The 13,850-nt window shown below is 41.2% G+C and overlaps 1 protein-coding gene across 1 annotated transcript; it reads right to left on the bottom strand.

Annotated features, from left to right (window-relative positions):
- Positions 1 to 4,467: 4,467 nt before the first annotated feature.
- On the bottom strand, positions 4,468 to 5,406 carry tmem121ab (transmembrane protein 121Ab). Its single transcript, XM_054618989.1, has one exon. It carries the CDS (start codon positions 5,404 to 5,406, stop codon positions 4,468 to 4,470), a length of 939 nt encoding a protein of 312 aa, XP_054474964.1.
- Positions 5,407 to 13,850: the final 8,444 nt, after the last annotated feature.

The raw sequence follows: 13,850 nt of genomic DNA, 5'->3' as shown, positions 1-13,850 counted from the left end.
CAGCCACAGGTAATTTATTCTATTCCCAAGTTTGCCATTTACTTTATCCCCGTCAACCACTTGGGCTGACAAGATTTATTCAAACAATCGTGGCACTATTCTCAAAGCCTATCAATGAGCTGTGATCCAGACCAAAGCTAAAATTTGGTCTCAGTCACGGACATTAAGGCTCTAAATACTACCAAGGACTGGTTCTGTGGCTCTTATTCATACTGGGAAACAGTTTTAATTAAATACTGGACATGGTTCTCATTCCCATTCTTTAAAAAAATAACCATTTTGCTGAGTCTACTGTTTAGACAGCATAACAGAGATTAATAATGTGAGTTGCAGCAGAGAGCCAACCAGGCCATCATCTACCTACTTAGGCTGCACTATCTCAGACATTTTGTCACCTCGCAGTGCTGCATTTAGCTCTGTCAGAGCTAAAGATAATATCGGTGCCATTTCAACGTTTAGACTTGTAGCCTATTTACATTTAACAAATCATTTTGTGGTGCATGAGGTGTGTGATTAGATTTTTCTTTTTAAATCTACTTGTTTATGTTGCACTTTGTCAAAACTACATAAGCTGCTGTCCTCGCCAACAAGCATACTAAAAACAGAGACCTGGTTGTGACAATAAAGTTTGCAAGCCAAGGTGACAAGATTTTTATTGGGGAACAGTTGATGATATCGCTTCCTGTGGGTGGCAGATGATTGACAGTAAACAGTGTCACGCAATATTAATGTGTATTAATGTGAAAACGCCGAACCAAAACTGATCCAACAGCATTTTATGTAATGATGCAACAGCAAAATGATCTGAACCACTTTATTTCGCGGTAAAACTGAAAGTTATTGCAACCAAATGTCCGTTTTAATCTTCAATTGCTCAGGAAAAACATGCGACTGTATTATGGTTAGTATGGTAGGTCAAGGTTGAACCAGTGGTCTGTAAACTATGATGGATGTTTAATACAATGGACTGTCTGAGTAACGCTGATTGTATACCAATTGAACAGCAGGGAATAGTTTACATGAGGCAGTGCAAAGAATAAAGTGCAGCAAAGAATAAAGTGCAGCACCTAATCCCACATAGCAGCTAGATAGGATGCTACAAGCTACATCGGTATTTAATAAATTCCCTTTATCAAATGTATCCCCTGGTATCCGCGTCCTCCTTTTCCCACGTCCTGTTAGAGTAGGAGAATAGAGTTAAAATCAGAGTTCAGATATGTACAAAATGAATGATCAATTCTAGAATTATCTGTCATAACTTCCATGCTAGAATTTCCCTGGACACACAGGTCAGTACTTTTGGGGTCAAAGTTGTCAAAGTTGAACTTTTGCCACAAAACCTGGCAGAAAATCAGAAGTGCAAAACTGAGCATTGACATTATTTCCAAGCCTGTGCTGTCCTGATGTTAAAAGACACGTAGTTTTACTGTTTGCCCTCGTTTTGTCTCCCAGACAAGTCTGTCCATGGCTTTAGTCTGTCTGTGGGTTTGGTATGAAACCTGCATGATTGTCTCACTAAATGTTTTATGCTCCAATCTCTTTTTAGTGATGTCGCCATTTTCCCAGATCTCAGCAATTCCCTTGGTGAGTAAAATGTTATTATTACCGACAGAAATCATGGCTAAAAGCTATGAACCGGCATGATCCTAAATAGCCAGAATTCAGGAATTATCTGGAAATAATAATCTTAACTTCTTATTTTGTTGCATCACTCTCAACTGTTTACTTTAGTAATGGTAATATATAAATAAATGAATAAACACATAAATTAAAATAAAATGTTGATACGATATGACATATATAATATATATATAACCATATGAACAACTTCCTGAAGCCATTAAGAATTCAACAGTAAGAAATCCACTGCAAATAGAAGCAAAACTAGTCAGAGTGACTTCATCATTTTTTTACTTCATATGTATTAGGCATCATGGTGCAGAGTTACTTTACGAACAGGAGCTGAACTGAAAACAGACAACCAGGATGAACTGGAGGTGCCCAGAGAAATCTTCCCTCAGTAATACTCAATACTCCACCAGCAAGAACAATTTATACGTTTCTACAATAGAGATTTCAAAAGATTAGACTGGCATTTTGTGCAGATACTGTAAGCCCCAAACTGATCCCACTCAGTCAGTTGAACTATCGGTTGTTTGATGAGCTTTAAGCAACTGTGTAGTGGGCGTGGAGAAGGAAAACCCCACTTCGTTGTGCATTCCATTCCTGCAGTGCAATAACTTTTTGAACAAGGTTTTGAGTCTTCCTCTCTGTGTATTTTGCACATTTTGCAAATATACTGTAACTTGGGTCTTGAAGCAATTTTCCAACTAAGCACAAAAAAATAAGTAAAAGTTAAATTGAATTAAGCTGTTGCAATAGCTGCCTTTTCGGAGGATATTTGGCAGTAAAGTGAGCAATACGTCAATACTCTGTCTGTAGTGTAGTTTTACCTCTGCAAATGAGGAGATGTTAAATTATTAATAGCTTTAATGCTAAAACTTTAATGCAGTCATACACGATATACCTTTGTGAATTATAATGTGACTGAAGTTTGTTCTGGTATTCGCAGTCCACTCAGTCTGATTATGCTCCAATGGTTCAAATACACAGCTTTGAACTATTTTGAGACCCATGAATGAAATCAGAATGATTTAAATTATTTTTAAATCATTAAATATGACTAAAAAGAAACCCTTTCTCTTTGTCACTCTGCAGCCGATAGTTAACACCAATGGAGTGTCTCTCTGTAAGCTGAGATCAGCAGTTAACCTTTGTTAACCTGACAACATTAAAGTGACCGACCGTCCTCATTTCATCTCCATCTCCCAACACAACACTTAAGTCAGTTAAAGAAATCTCTCTAAGTTCTATTTGAAAACTGATATTGTGTCGGTGCAGAAAAGATTAGTGGTAATGGAACACAAAAGCAAGTGTGAAAACAATAAAGAGGGCTGGGAAGAAAAAGGGAGAAACAATTAAAGAAAAAGATTCCTACATTTTGATCAGATTTGCAAAGAGAAGCGCTGATTACAACACACACAGAGGAAAGTGACTTCATTATTTACTCAAGGAGACATTACTCCACTATATCTTTTACATAGCAACTACTTGTTTGCTGCTAAATAAATGCTGTGAATGTTCTATAGAAAACCTTTAATTTGGCAAAAAATAATATATATTTAACAATAACGAACAATTTGGAAAAAAAAGGAACCAAGCTCTCGTCATTATTCTTTTATACATACTTTTATTAAAACATCATTGGCCTCCAACAAGTAAAGAATGTACATAATAATAATGATAATTTTAATAATAATAAACTGAATAACATCAGAAAAAGTATTTTCTGTTTGTATGTTATTGTAAGCTTTATCTTTTGCCAATTCATCAGTGAGGCGTTCTGTGGACTCTCTGCATTCTCTCACTTCAAGGCTTCAGCTAGTTTTAGAGGAATGTACAGTACAGGAAACAAAACATATCTTACCCCCATCATATACATTTTTTTTTTTTTTTTTTTCTGACATCACTACATATTTTGTCTCATTTGCTATTCGTCACACACATCACCCACTCGCATCTTTTCCAAAACAATTTAAAATAACCCAGACCTCCTGCGTTAAACAGGAACATGTACGCCTGCAGGCACACATACTCTATAGACTAGTGTGCGTACACACACACACACACACACACACACACACACACACACACACACACACACACACACACACACACACACACACACACACACAATAAAACACACGCTCGGATGCCTGCAGTGGGAGGTATAGTGCTGAGCTCTGGTGCTTTAATCAGACCTTTGGTCGTAAAGCTTCGCACTGACCGAGGCAGCAGCTTCCACAGAGCTCTTTTCTCAGCAGAACCAAACACAGAAGGAGAAGCATTCGTCTGCCACCAACCTTGCCCCCAGCACAGCACAGATAGCCGCCCATGACTGACCCTTGTCACTCTCTGCATCTCCTCTCCATCAGAGCTTCACGCTGAGTGGCGTGTCCTTTGGTGCTGGAATTCAAAGGAAATGCCAGAGATGCACTGTTGAAAAACTGACCTTTTAAAAAATACCGGATGCTCACCGAGTAAGGGGACCAACTGCCATTTTTACACAACATAATGTCACCGGGCTTTGCGCTGTGGAGATTGTCTCTAATAAAGATTGAACTTTTAAAACTTTTGAAACAATTAAAAACACAATGGCACAATAAAAACCTTTGACTTGATTTCAAAGTCTGCACGCTGCACTTCATAGTCAAGTGTAGATTTACAGAATGTTCTGACAGGCAGGTGATGCTGAAAATCTCTTTTATGGTTTCACAGCAGTTCATGTGGGCTTGACAAGTCTAGAATATCATCCTGTCATTCAGCTGATTTCTCCATCTACCTCTACTCCTGGAGTTTCCATAAAAAGCAGTCAGTTTTTAATGGCACTCAGTCCAGCGCTGGCGGTCATGTGTCAATGACGTCCTGTGCCGGCGAAGGTTCATGTGGCAAACTAGTGGCGTTGGGCAGCGGCTGCGTGTGGCTGTTCTGCTGCAGCTCTAGTGCCATGGCGTTCTGCGGGTGGGGGAACTCCTTCACCTGTCTGCGGTACTCCAGGAAGGTGGACGCCTTGGTGGCGATCGCGACCACGTTCTTTCCGACAAAGATGGTGGAAACACGGCTGTCCTGAAACAGCACCATGTTCACACCTCGTATGAGGATGGTTACCACGTTTATGGTGACCAGGCTCAGGACCGGGTACAGCATCATCTTCTGGGGCGACATGTGCTCCCCCTGCATGCTGATTTCACTGAGCGACACGCAGGGCAGGATGAGCAGCAGGATGTAGCAGTAGAAAAACATCAGGCCCTCGGCCCAAATGGGCAGGCCTGTCCGCTGGGGCTCCCACAGGTTGGCCTGGATATCCAGCAGGTCCAGCAGGTCCAGAGCCACCCAGAATAGGCGACTCCTCATGTCCTCCTTCTTCCGGAAAGTTCTCACATATTCCATACTATCCAGAGCCACTAGAACCAAGTATAAGCCTGGTACACATACGGATAATAACAACGTCAAAGCCTTCCGGGCCACCGTCTCCAAACTCTTCTTGTCTGCCTTGCAATTCTGAAAGACAAAGTAGAGTTTGATCTCCAGGACAAAGATGTACAGAAACCAGAGGATCATGGCGTATCCTCGTCGGGCGGTGCGCACTTCGGCACCGACCCACACTGCCACATATCGCAGCACTATGAGGAAGCATACATCCCCTACCAGCACTATAATACACACACCAATCTTCCTTGGACCCTGGTTCTGCTCCACCAGGTAGGCGTCCATGAAGGCCATGCTGGTCATGATGACGATGGTGGTCAGGCACACGTGGCGTTTGTCTGGGGGTGGCAACACCATGGCGAGGGCACCTGCTGTCTCTCACTCTCAGTTCCCAGCTTTTAAGAGCAAAAATAGTCCGGAAGGTAAATACGTCACCTTGTCCTCTCCAATCCTTTACGGTTGCAGAAAAAAAAATGTATTTAAGGTGGTCTGACAGCTCTGATGTGCAGAGGAGCAAATATCCGACTCGTGTGTCTAATATTAGAACAGTACTTTAAGTCGCTGCGCTAATAGTCCATGGAGGAGGACGGTTATTGCAACGTAGAAGCAGAGCAGCGTGTGGAGTCAGTGTAGAGATGCTTGCTGCTGATTGTTCTCAGACCATGTGAAAACAGGAACATCACCTCGTTACTCAACGCACTTCCATTGATCCGCCTCTGCCCCCTGAGCAGCAGCTACAACCAATGGCTCTACAGCTGACACACCATGACTGATAGTAATCCACACACAGTCAAATGGAGAATTCTCTTAGAGCCGGCTCGGTCTAACGGACGTGCGTTGGGATTGCGGGACACGGTGCCGCAGTGTAGAAATGTTTATGGAGGGGTTTATTTTTGTACGAGACAGTGCAGGAAGCTGGAGTCGTATGCGCCCCCGTGCTGCAGCTCAGCATGTGCGAGGAATTCCTCTTTGGATACTCCTGTAGACGGTGGTGCAGTGTGTGGGGCTCCTTGCAATCCTGCAGTGTGAGTGAAGGGAAACGGAGGAGAGAGAGGAGAGGAGTCTGCAGTGGCCAGAGGCCCCCAGCCGCCATAAATCACAAAGACAGTAGGTCAACGGCCCATGAGGCCTTGCGTCCGATGCCAGCTTCCCTGGGGGGAGGCTCTTACATCGGTTTGAAGATCCATCCTTCCCGCCTCCTCTCGCCACGTGCCAGCCTCTCCACAGCCTAGAAGAGGGAGAAATAGAGGGTGGAGGAGGGGGAGGGCAGAGGAGAAGGAGAAAGAAACCTGTCAGCACTACTGGGCCATATAACACAGTTTTCTTTGCCAACGGCCCACCACGTATGAGGAGCCAAGCAATGTGTCAGCTTGGCTCAGATATAGCCTGTTTCACTATTGATAGGGCAGAGCATATTGCACATGTTACACCAAGACTGCCTCAGGATGTCATTACCTCTCTATTGTCTGTGCTGTGTCACAAGACATCTGGATGCATAGCCAATATGCTTGGATGGTAATGTTATTATAGTCGGCGTATTTAGGATCATAATACCTAGTAGTTTAATTTTGGGGTATGAATTAACAGAGGATTTATTACAAGAACTTGTAGTCTCATATAATAGCTAACTGCTCGGAACCTCTTTTTTCTTTTTACTGCATTACTTGGCATCACATATTTTTCTTAGGCGAGGGTAAATGGGGAAAAAACGATGACAAAGAGTTAATTTCCTGCACGTTTTGAGTCACTCTGGTGCACTGTAGTTTCTAAACTGAAACTAGGATGTTAAGACTGCAGTATGTATGCAGTAGATTTCTTCCTGGAGGATTGTTATGGAGCTTTTCATGGAGTGTCAGAAATTCATCCCAAAGAAAAACAAAACAGCTGCCTAATACATGTCAAACTATATTCATAATTTCATTCCTTTTGCTTTACTTTGCCTAAATTCAAGCTCAATTTACAGTCTATTTTTGTTGGATGATGTTTCAAGGTGTTTCTGTTTCGACCTGTTTAATATTCCAGCTGATGTGTTTGTCGAAGCGTGTGACGGGTTGGGTCCGGGGGGGGGGCCTCTCATCAACAGTCCAGTCGGACGTTTGCAGCCCTTCCTAAAAAAGAATCTGTGCAGATGCCGAGCGCTTAACTCTACAGCAGGAGCCCACCTTATACCCTGGCCTCGTCCATAAATAACACAGCATGTCTAAGTTATTAGCATAGAGAGTGAACACGGCTGGATAAAAGAAAGTCATATGTGTTAATTGAGCAGACCCATCTCTCTTTGGCGAGCTTCAGGAGAAACTAGACTATCTGTTGCTCTGTTCATTTGTGTCTGCTCCTCCTGTCACTGGATCCTTCAGGTAGAACACAAATGAATCACATTTGTCTTTCTGTCAGCTGAGGTACGTTTCAGATCAAGATATGAATCCAATAACCAAACTTGTTTTGCTAAAGCAACTAACCATGCAACTTCTGTCTCTAAGGGCTGTGCCGAATGTCATTTTTAGGGGATGGTTGGATCCACTACAGGCTGTTCTTTGCAGACATTGCGTCCCCAAAAGGAAAAGGCTGGCTCACTGTAGGCCAACTGTATTAATCTCTCTCACACATAACATGATTGCGTTTCAGAGCTCCGGACAGCACAGTCAAACACCCTCTATACACAACAAGGGCTATCCATCTGAGAATAACTCATAGTAATTACTGTTGATGCATAATGAATAATGTGGAATTACTATTCCTTATATCATCTGCTATTTGGCATTTTTGGGGTAATGCATATATATATATATATATATATATATATATATATATATATATATATATATATATATATAAACAAAACAAAAAAAGCTGATGCCTTTGATTATAGATTTGGACATTGATTACTATGGCAAGTGTCGAAGCTTCAAAGCATGTAGTTCAGTCTTACTTCTAATGAGGCTTTTAAATTAATATTTGAATGTCTGTCCTTTTTATGAGGTCATCACCCTAAAGAAAAAAAGTGGGAGCCCCTTGAGTGACCGTTTCTTTGACCGCAGTGAAAATTTTGTTTTGGAAAGGCTAAACACCAACAAATATGGATTGAAGCAGAATATTTGGTAGATTTAAACAGTTTTGAAATTATAACGTATATCTTTTTTTTTTATTAATGCTGACTTTTGGACTTTACAACACTTAAGTTATTGGAAACGTTTAGATCACCCCAGTCGGAGCAATCCTACACAGCCACCACTGGAATCTAATTATACAAATACTAGAATACTAATAATGTAAGTGGAGCCTAATCTTTATCTGCAACTGTGCAGAAACACAGGTTTCAAACATAATGAATAGACAATCAAAGCATTCAAATGTTGATTTAGATTTGTAATATCAATGTTATTAAAGAAGCTGCAAACTATTCGGTGCAGTGCTAGTCCCTGCTGTGTGTAGCCATCCCAAAATATTCCACCATTTTCACAAAAAGTGCAATGAGGGGAATTATAGTTGACATACAGACTCAGATATTAATAATGTTCAGTCTAACTCTCTGCACAAGTTATATCTTACTTGTTGGTTTGCCACAGCTTATTTCAGTATTTTTCTATATATCTCAATGTGATAAAAAGACTTGACAACTTCAAAAGCCTTCAGTGTGTATAAACATAAAATATTGATCTGCCATGGGGTACTCCAGTGACTTATTATTGCTTTTCCATAAAGATATGTGACCCACAGGAGACCGATTTAAAGAAGGTCATAATCAAAGCAACAGGGAGTGCCCCACCGCCATCAGCCGCAATGTCAGTGGTTTGAATCGACAGTGTTTCTAACATTTACAGAAGGCCAAAGCCTAAATTGGAGCTCTTGCCATTTACAGATCAGTTGTGAAAAATAATTCTAACCTTTTAGTGTTATTGATTGGATTCATTTTAAAAAGCAAATCTAGAAATGCAGTACAAATGGTCCCCCCACTATGTTTTCTTTTCTAAATCAAAAGCTTCTATTTCACTCTTATTTGACTAACTGAGCCCTTGATATGAGAGTTTTAAGTGTGCGATAAATAAACATGAGCTTCTTTTCAGCTGGGCTGAGTGAAATCACTAAAGCAAAATGGGCTTAGGTTATTTTTCATCAGAAATACTAGCCTTGAAGAACATGAACTGAATGTACACCCAGAAAGAATATACAGGAAACAAAAAACCCAACAACAACCACAGAGCTGGAATGGATGCATTGTGCTGTGTCATTGTGACATAGCCTTTTGTGAGCAAAAATAACATGTTACAGTTAACAACATCACAAAATCAAAGGCTGTCAATGGAGGCCCAGCTTAAGAGGAGCATGACACGAGCCTCATTTGTAATCCAAGCATGAATTTGAATGTTTAAAACCCATTATGTAGAACAGTGCCTAAGTAAGAGATTAAATTCATAGGATGGTGATTAATTGACTGATTAGCAGAATGCTGTGGATCATTAACAAGCTATAAGGAAGGCTGATCTCACATATACAGTACATCACATCATCATTTAAATGCCATTAATTATAAAAAAACTTTGAGATTGTTTCCCTAATTAACGGATTACAGCCGGCCTGATAATATGAGAGTGCTAAATTGGATGGTTTGAACCCCCCAGGAATTATAACTAGAGCTGCGAAACATAGATTCCCAAGATGTCATCGGCATGATTTGGCGCTAAATGGGCACCCTACAAAACAAGAACCTGATGACCTTTGGCAGTAATAGACGATTAATTATCTTTTCTGTTATATTAAAAGTGCCTTTGTCCATGTGAAAATGTGTCAGAAGTGCTTTGCTCTGGTTTGCATATTTTGTTCAGCATTTATAATGTAGCACTCGAGGCTGAAGATTAGCCTTGTAGAAATGGGAAAAAAAAGAACAAAATTTCCATTGATTTGGAATTTGACAGCTGCGACGACGTTCATTTCACACCTTTGCTTGATATTTGTGTCCCCTGTGAGAGCTCGGGCCCTTTGTGTACTGCACGCTGTATATTTCAGCTTTGCTTATGTGCTTCTATTCCAGCATATTAATTATAGTGTACCATAAAAAGGCAACATGAAGGGCTGTGAACTGGCAGCGCAACATGTCTCTGCAGGGGGAAGGCTGGGGAAGGCTATTACTGTAGCTGTGGTCAGGGCCATTATCTCTCTAAGCAGCCAGAGCTTCCTTGTCAGGCAGTTCTACTAACTGTTAGCCTCCCTTAACTGGCCGCAGGCTTCCACATGGATCACAGCAAGGACGAAGGCCGGGGCAGCAAGTGGCATCTGCTACTTCTTGCTTTGTTTTTACAGTTGTTCTCAAAGAAAATGTAGAAAATATCTGTAGGGTCAAAGAACGAGAACAACTGGAAGAACAGTATTTTGGCACAGAATACTTCCATTCTCTAGAATGTGGAAAAAAATCAATCAAAAGCGTATAGGTTGTTAGAATGGTGCTTTTTCTAGGAGCTACTTTTCCACGAAAACTGTTTTCTTTCAAGCACTGACTTATCTTAATTACCTGAGTTCTTGCTATTGATGTTTGTCTTTTTTGACTCAGTCTTAAAGCTTAAGGATAGTAAAGTCTTACAAGCTTCAAGGAGCTTTTCTTTTAATACTGAGGTGTTCTGACACTTCATACACCATGCCAGGGCTTGTGAGCTAGCACAATCATTTCATCCTGCAACTGTGGATGGAACGGTATGTTTTTTTACCTGTAGGCTTCAAAGAAGACTGCGATGTTTATGCTTTTGGCAAGCCGCACTGAAATGCATTAAAGGTATCGTATTACCTGCCCAGTTCTGCTTTCTCTCCACGCTTCTGCTCTCATTTCTAATGCCTCAACACCCCAAGGATGATCAAATGTTTGAGTCAATGTCAGCAACACTGCAGTGGGACGGCGCAGGTCTCCCGAGTGGTCCGTTTTGTTCGATATTTATGTCAGGTTGTCTTCATTAGGGCCAGAATGAGACCCATATGTTGTCTTGGCTGCGAGCCATCTTCATCATCTCAGCAGGTGTTCTGCGCCGTCCTTTGTGTTACACCCAGCGCTCAGCTAGTTTCAGGAGAGGCTGGCAGATTCCTTTAATTCGCCCAGTACACAGAGTACAGCTCAGCTGAGCAAACGCTTGTACACACACAGAAACGGTGTACACTCATGCACTCACATGTACATGTATGAAAACCGCTGACACACACACACACACACACACACTTTCCTTTCCTAAAAGGTTATTGACAGGAGGGAGGAATTGCAGGTCACGTCTTCATCCCATCTTTCACTTCCCGATAACGTTCTGTAGCCACACACTCATCTCATACATCCTGTACTTATTATAACATAGCAAGGCATTGTATCCCCAAATCCTTGAATACACGATAAGACATGTCTACGATAATCAACCCGGCTGTGTCTGAAGAGGTCAGCTTGATTGCCTCGGTTGCACTGACGAATGCGTGTGACATCTCCCAGGTGCTCAGCACATTTCCTTAACATGTTAAAACCACCAAACTCAGCTGCCCTGGCTTAGCCTTGTCTGTGATGCATTATTCACAGCATATATCTTCTGCATCTCATCGGTCAGCGTGGTGCTGTGTGAACGAATTCTAAACACGTATGTTCTGCATTTGGATGTCAATATTTTTGGCAGGTTTAGTCCTTTCCAGCTATTCTTTGCACACATCTCAATTAGTCAAAACACAACACACAGTGTGTGCTGCCTTTTAGATTGCCATTCTCTTGTTTTCTTGTTATCGCTGCATAATACGCTTGTAATTGCTTATGAGGTTGCACTGGGTTAGAATACTGAAAAGGATCTGAAAACTAAAAAGAGGGCCATGTTTTGTAGCAGTGGTTAAGCTCATTTTATCACCCATTATGGTTGATTAAGGCTGATCCTTACTCTCCTTTGCCATGTCACATTGTGTGTGTTTGATAAGCACTGAAGGTTCATTTCAGCACATAACTGTAACTAACCCAATCTGTATAAGGGCTGTCGGTGCTTTTAAATAGCCGTGGGTGTTGATCAAACGCTGCCGAATTCAAACACGCTGCACATGACAAAGGATGGATAGCTGCTGCACGGGATGCGATCCCATAATAGTCATTGAATAGTGTTAGCTGTAGAAAGCAACTCGAAAGTGCATTCTACCAACTTGGTCCTCGGCAGCAGACACGGGGGCCTTTCATAATTACAGACGTGTCTTTTTCTCCCCTGCCAACTCTCAAACGGCCATAATGTGCGCAGCGTCAATCAAAGTGTATTCTTTATTCACAAAGCTGGGGAGAGGATCAAAGGCACCATGCCACAGTGAATCATCCTCAAAGTGAAAAGCAGCCCTCTGACATCCCAGCCGGCAGTTAGTCACTGACACAGTGGGCAAAGATGAGTAGTTTCCCAGCGTATACACAAGAGACAAGACGCTCATAAAGCACTGTCCAAAGAGGATGCTGTTTAAGTGGCTACGGCTGTGAAAAGTTAAAACTTTTTGTGTTTTAAGTTACAACCTGAAGGATCTCCGTTTCGTTCTCTTAAAGGATAAGCGTTGATTGCAGGTATGTTTTTGGATCTCACTTACCAGAGAGCGCCCCTTTTGTCCCGGGAAGGTCGCCACGGATACTTATTTCGTAATGCTGCCAATTCAAAGGCTTTTGTCAGTGGACCATTGGCTCAATCACCATTGTGCTACCTCATTCAGCGATTGAGAGTGACTTAACAGACATTTATTCAAATGAAAATTGTCCAGGTTATTAATTTGAAAAGCATATCATTTCCATTTTTGCGCAAGAAGTTTTGAAAAGGCTGATATCAAAAGTGTCAAGTTAATTCATTGAATTAGTGTACTGTACAGCAAGTCCTGACACCTCTGAGAGCCCTTTACGACTCTTCCAGTAGCTTCTGTAAATCAATGCAATCTTTCATTAAATCCTGGGTTTTACCCACCATGTTACGCTTCTCATGGGTTCTCAAAGTCGGAGACCAGGCCTCCACTAAGAGAGCTTTGAAAAAAAGCTGCCCCCTCAACCCCCTACTTTAGTTTTGCTCAATGCCTGGATGCCTTTGGGATAATCATTGGTATTTGATCCCATAGACACTCAAGTGCCAAGATAGCATAATATAACCATGTGACGTAACTTCAGACCACAGCAAATACATGAAAAAGGTCTGTCATAAGGCATATTAGTTTCTGACTCTGGGGAAGTTGGACTGTAAAAACAACTGTATCTCTGAACTATCTCTTTAACCAAATCACACGCTATAGGCTATTCTATCTGATCTTCTTTTGATAACAAATGTAATATTTTTTCACCTCCATTCACTCAGCCTCCCCTGAAACTTTCAAAGGAAATTATAGTCCCATTACATTTTAAATGAGTTCGACTCCAGGGCTTGATTTTTAGTGATTTGTGTTATTAGAAAATGTGATTTTGAATAGGTTTTCACACTTGAAAGTGGTTTCACTTCAGCTCTCTGTATAGCACTGTGTCTGTAATAATATACAATAATAATCATTATAAAACTATAAATGACATTAAGGCTCCAGACTAACTTTTTCAAGACCGTTCCGGAATTGTCCCCAAAAATAATTTCAACCATCCCGAATTCTAAATGTTATCTTTTTATTTGCATAACACAAAACACACAATTAAAATGATGAGGACTAAATGATTGTATCTTTAATTGTTCTTGGCTTTATATACTTTAAGCTGCTTTGAGCTAGCTTAACATATTATGACATTATGTAGTTAATGTGAAAATAGTGCCATTTCCCACATCCAGCAGACACCCAGCAACATTAGCATGAATTTAAAATCG

This window comes from Anoplopoma fimbria, chromosome 18 (genome assembly GCF_027596085.1).
Source record: "Anoplopoma fimbria isolate UVic2021 breed Golden Eagle Sablefish chromosome 18, Afim_UVic_2022, whole genome shotgun sequence".
Taxonomy (NCBI): Eukaryota; Metazoa; Chordata; class Actinopteri; order Perciformes; family Anoplopomatidae; genus Anoplopoma; species Anoplopoma fimbria.
The sequence above is the reverse complement of the archived record's forward strand: the minus strand, read 5'-3'. Positions and strand labels throughout refer to the sequence as shown.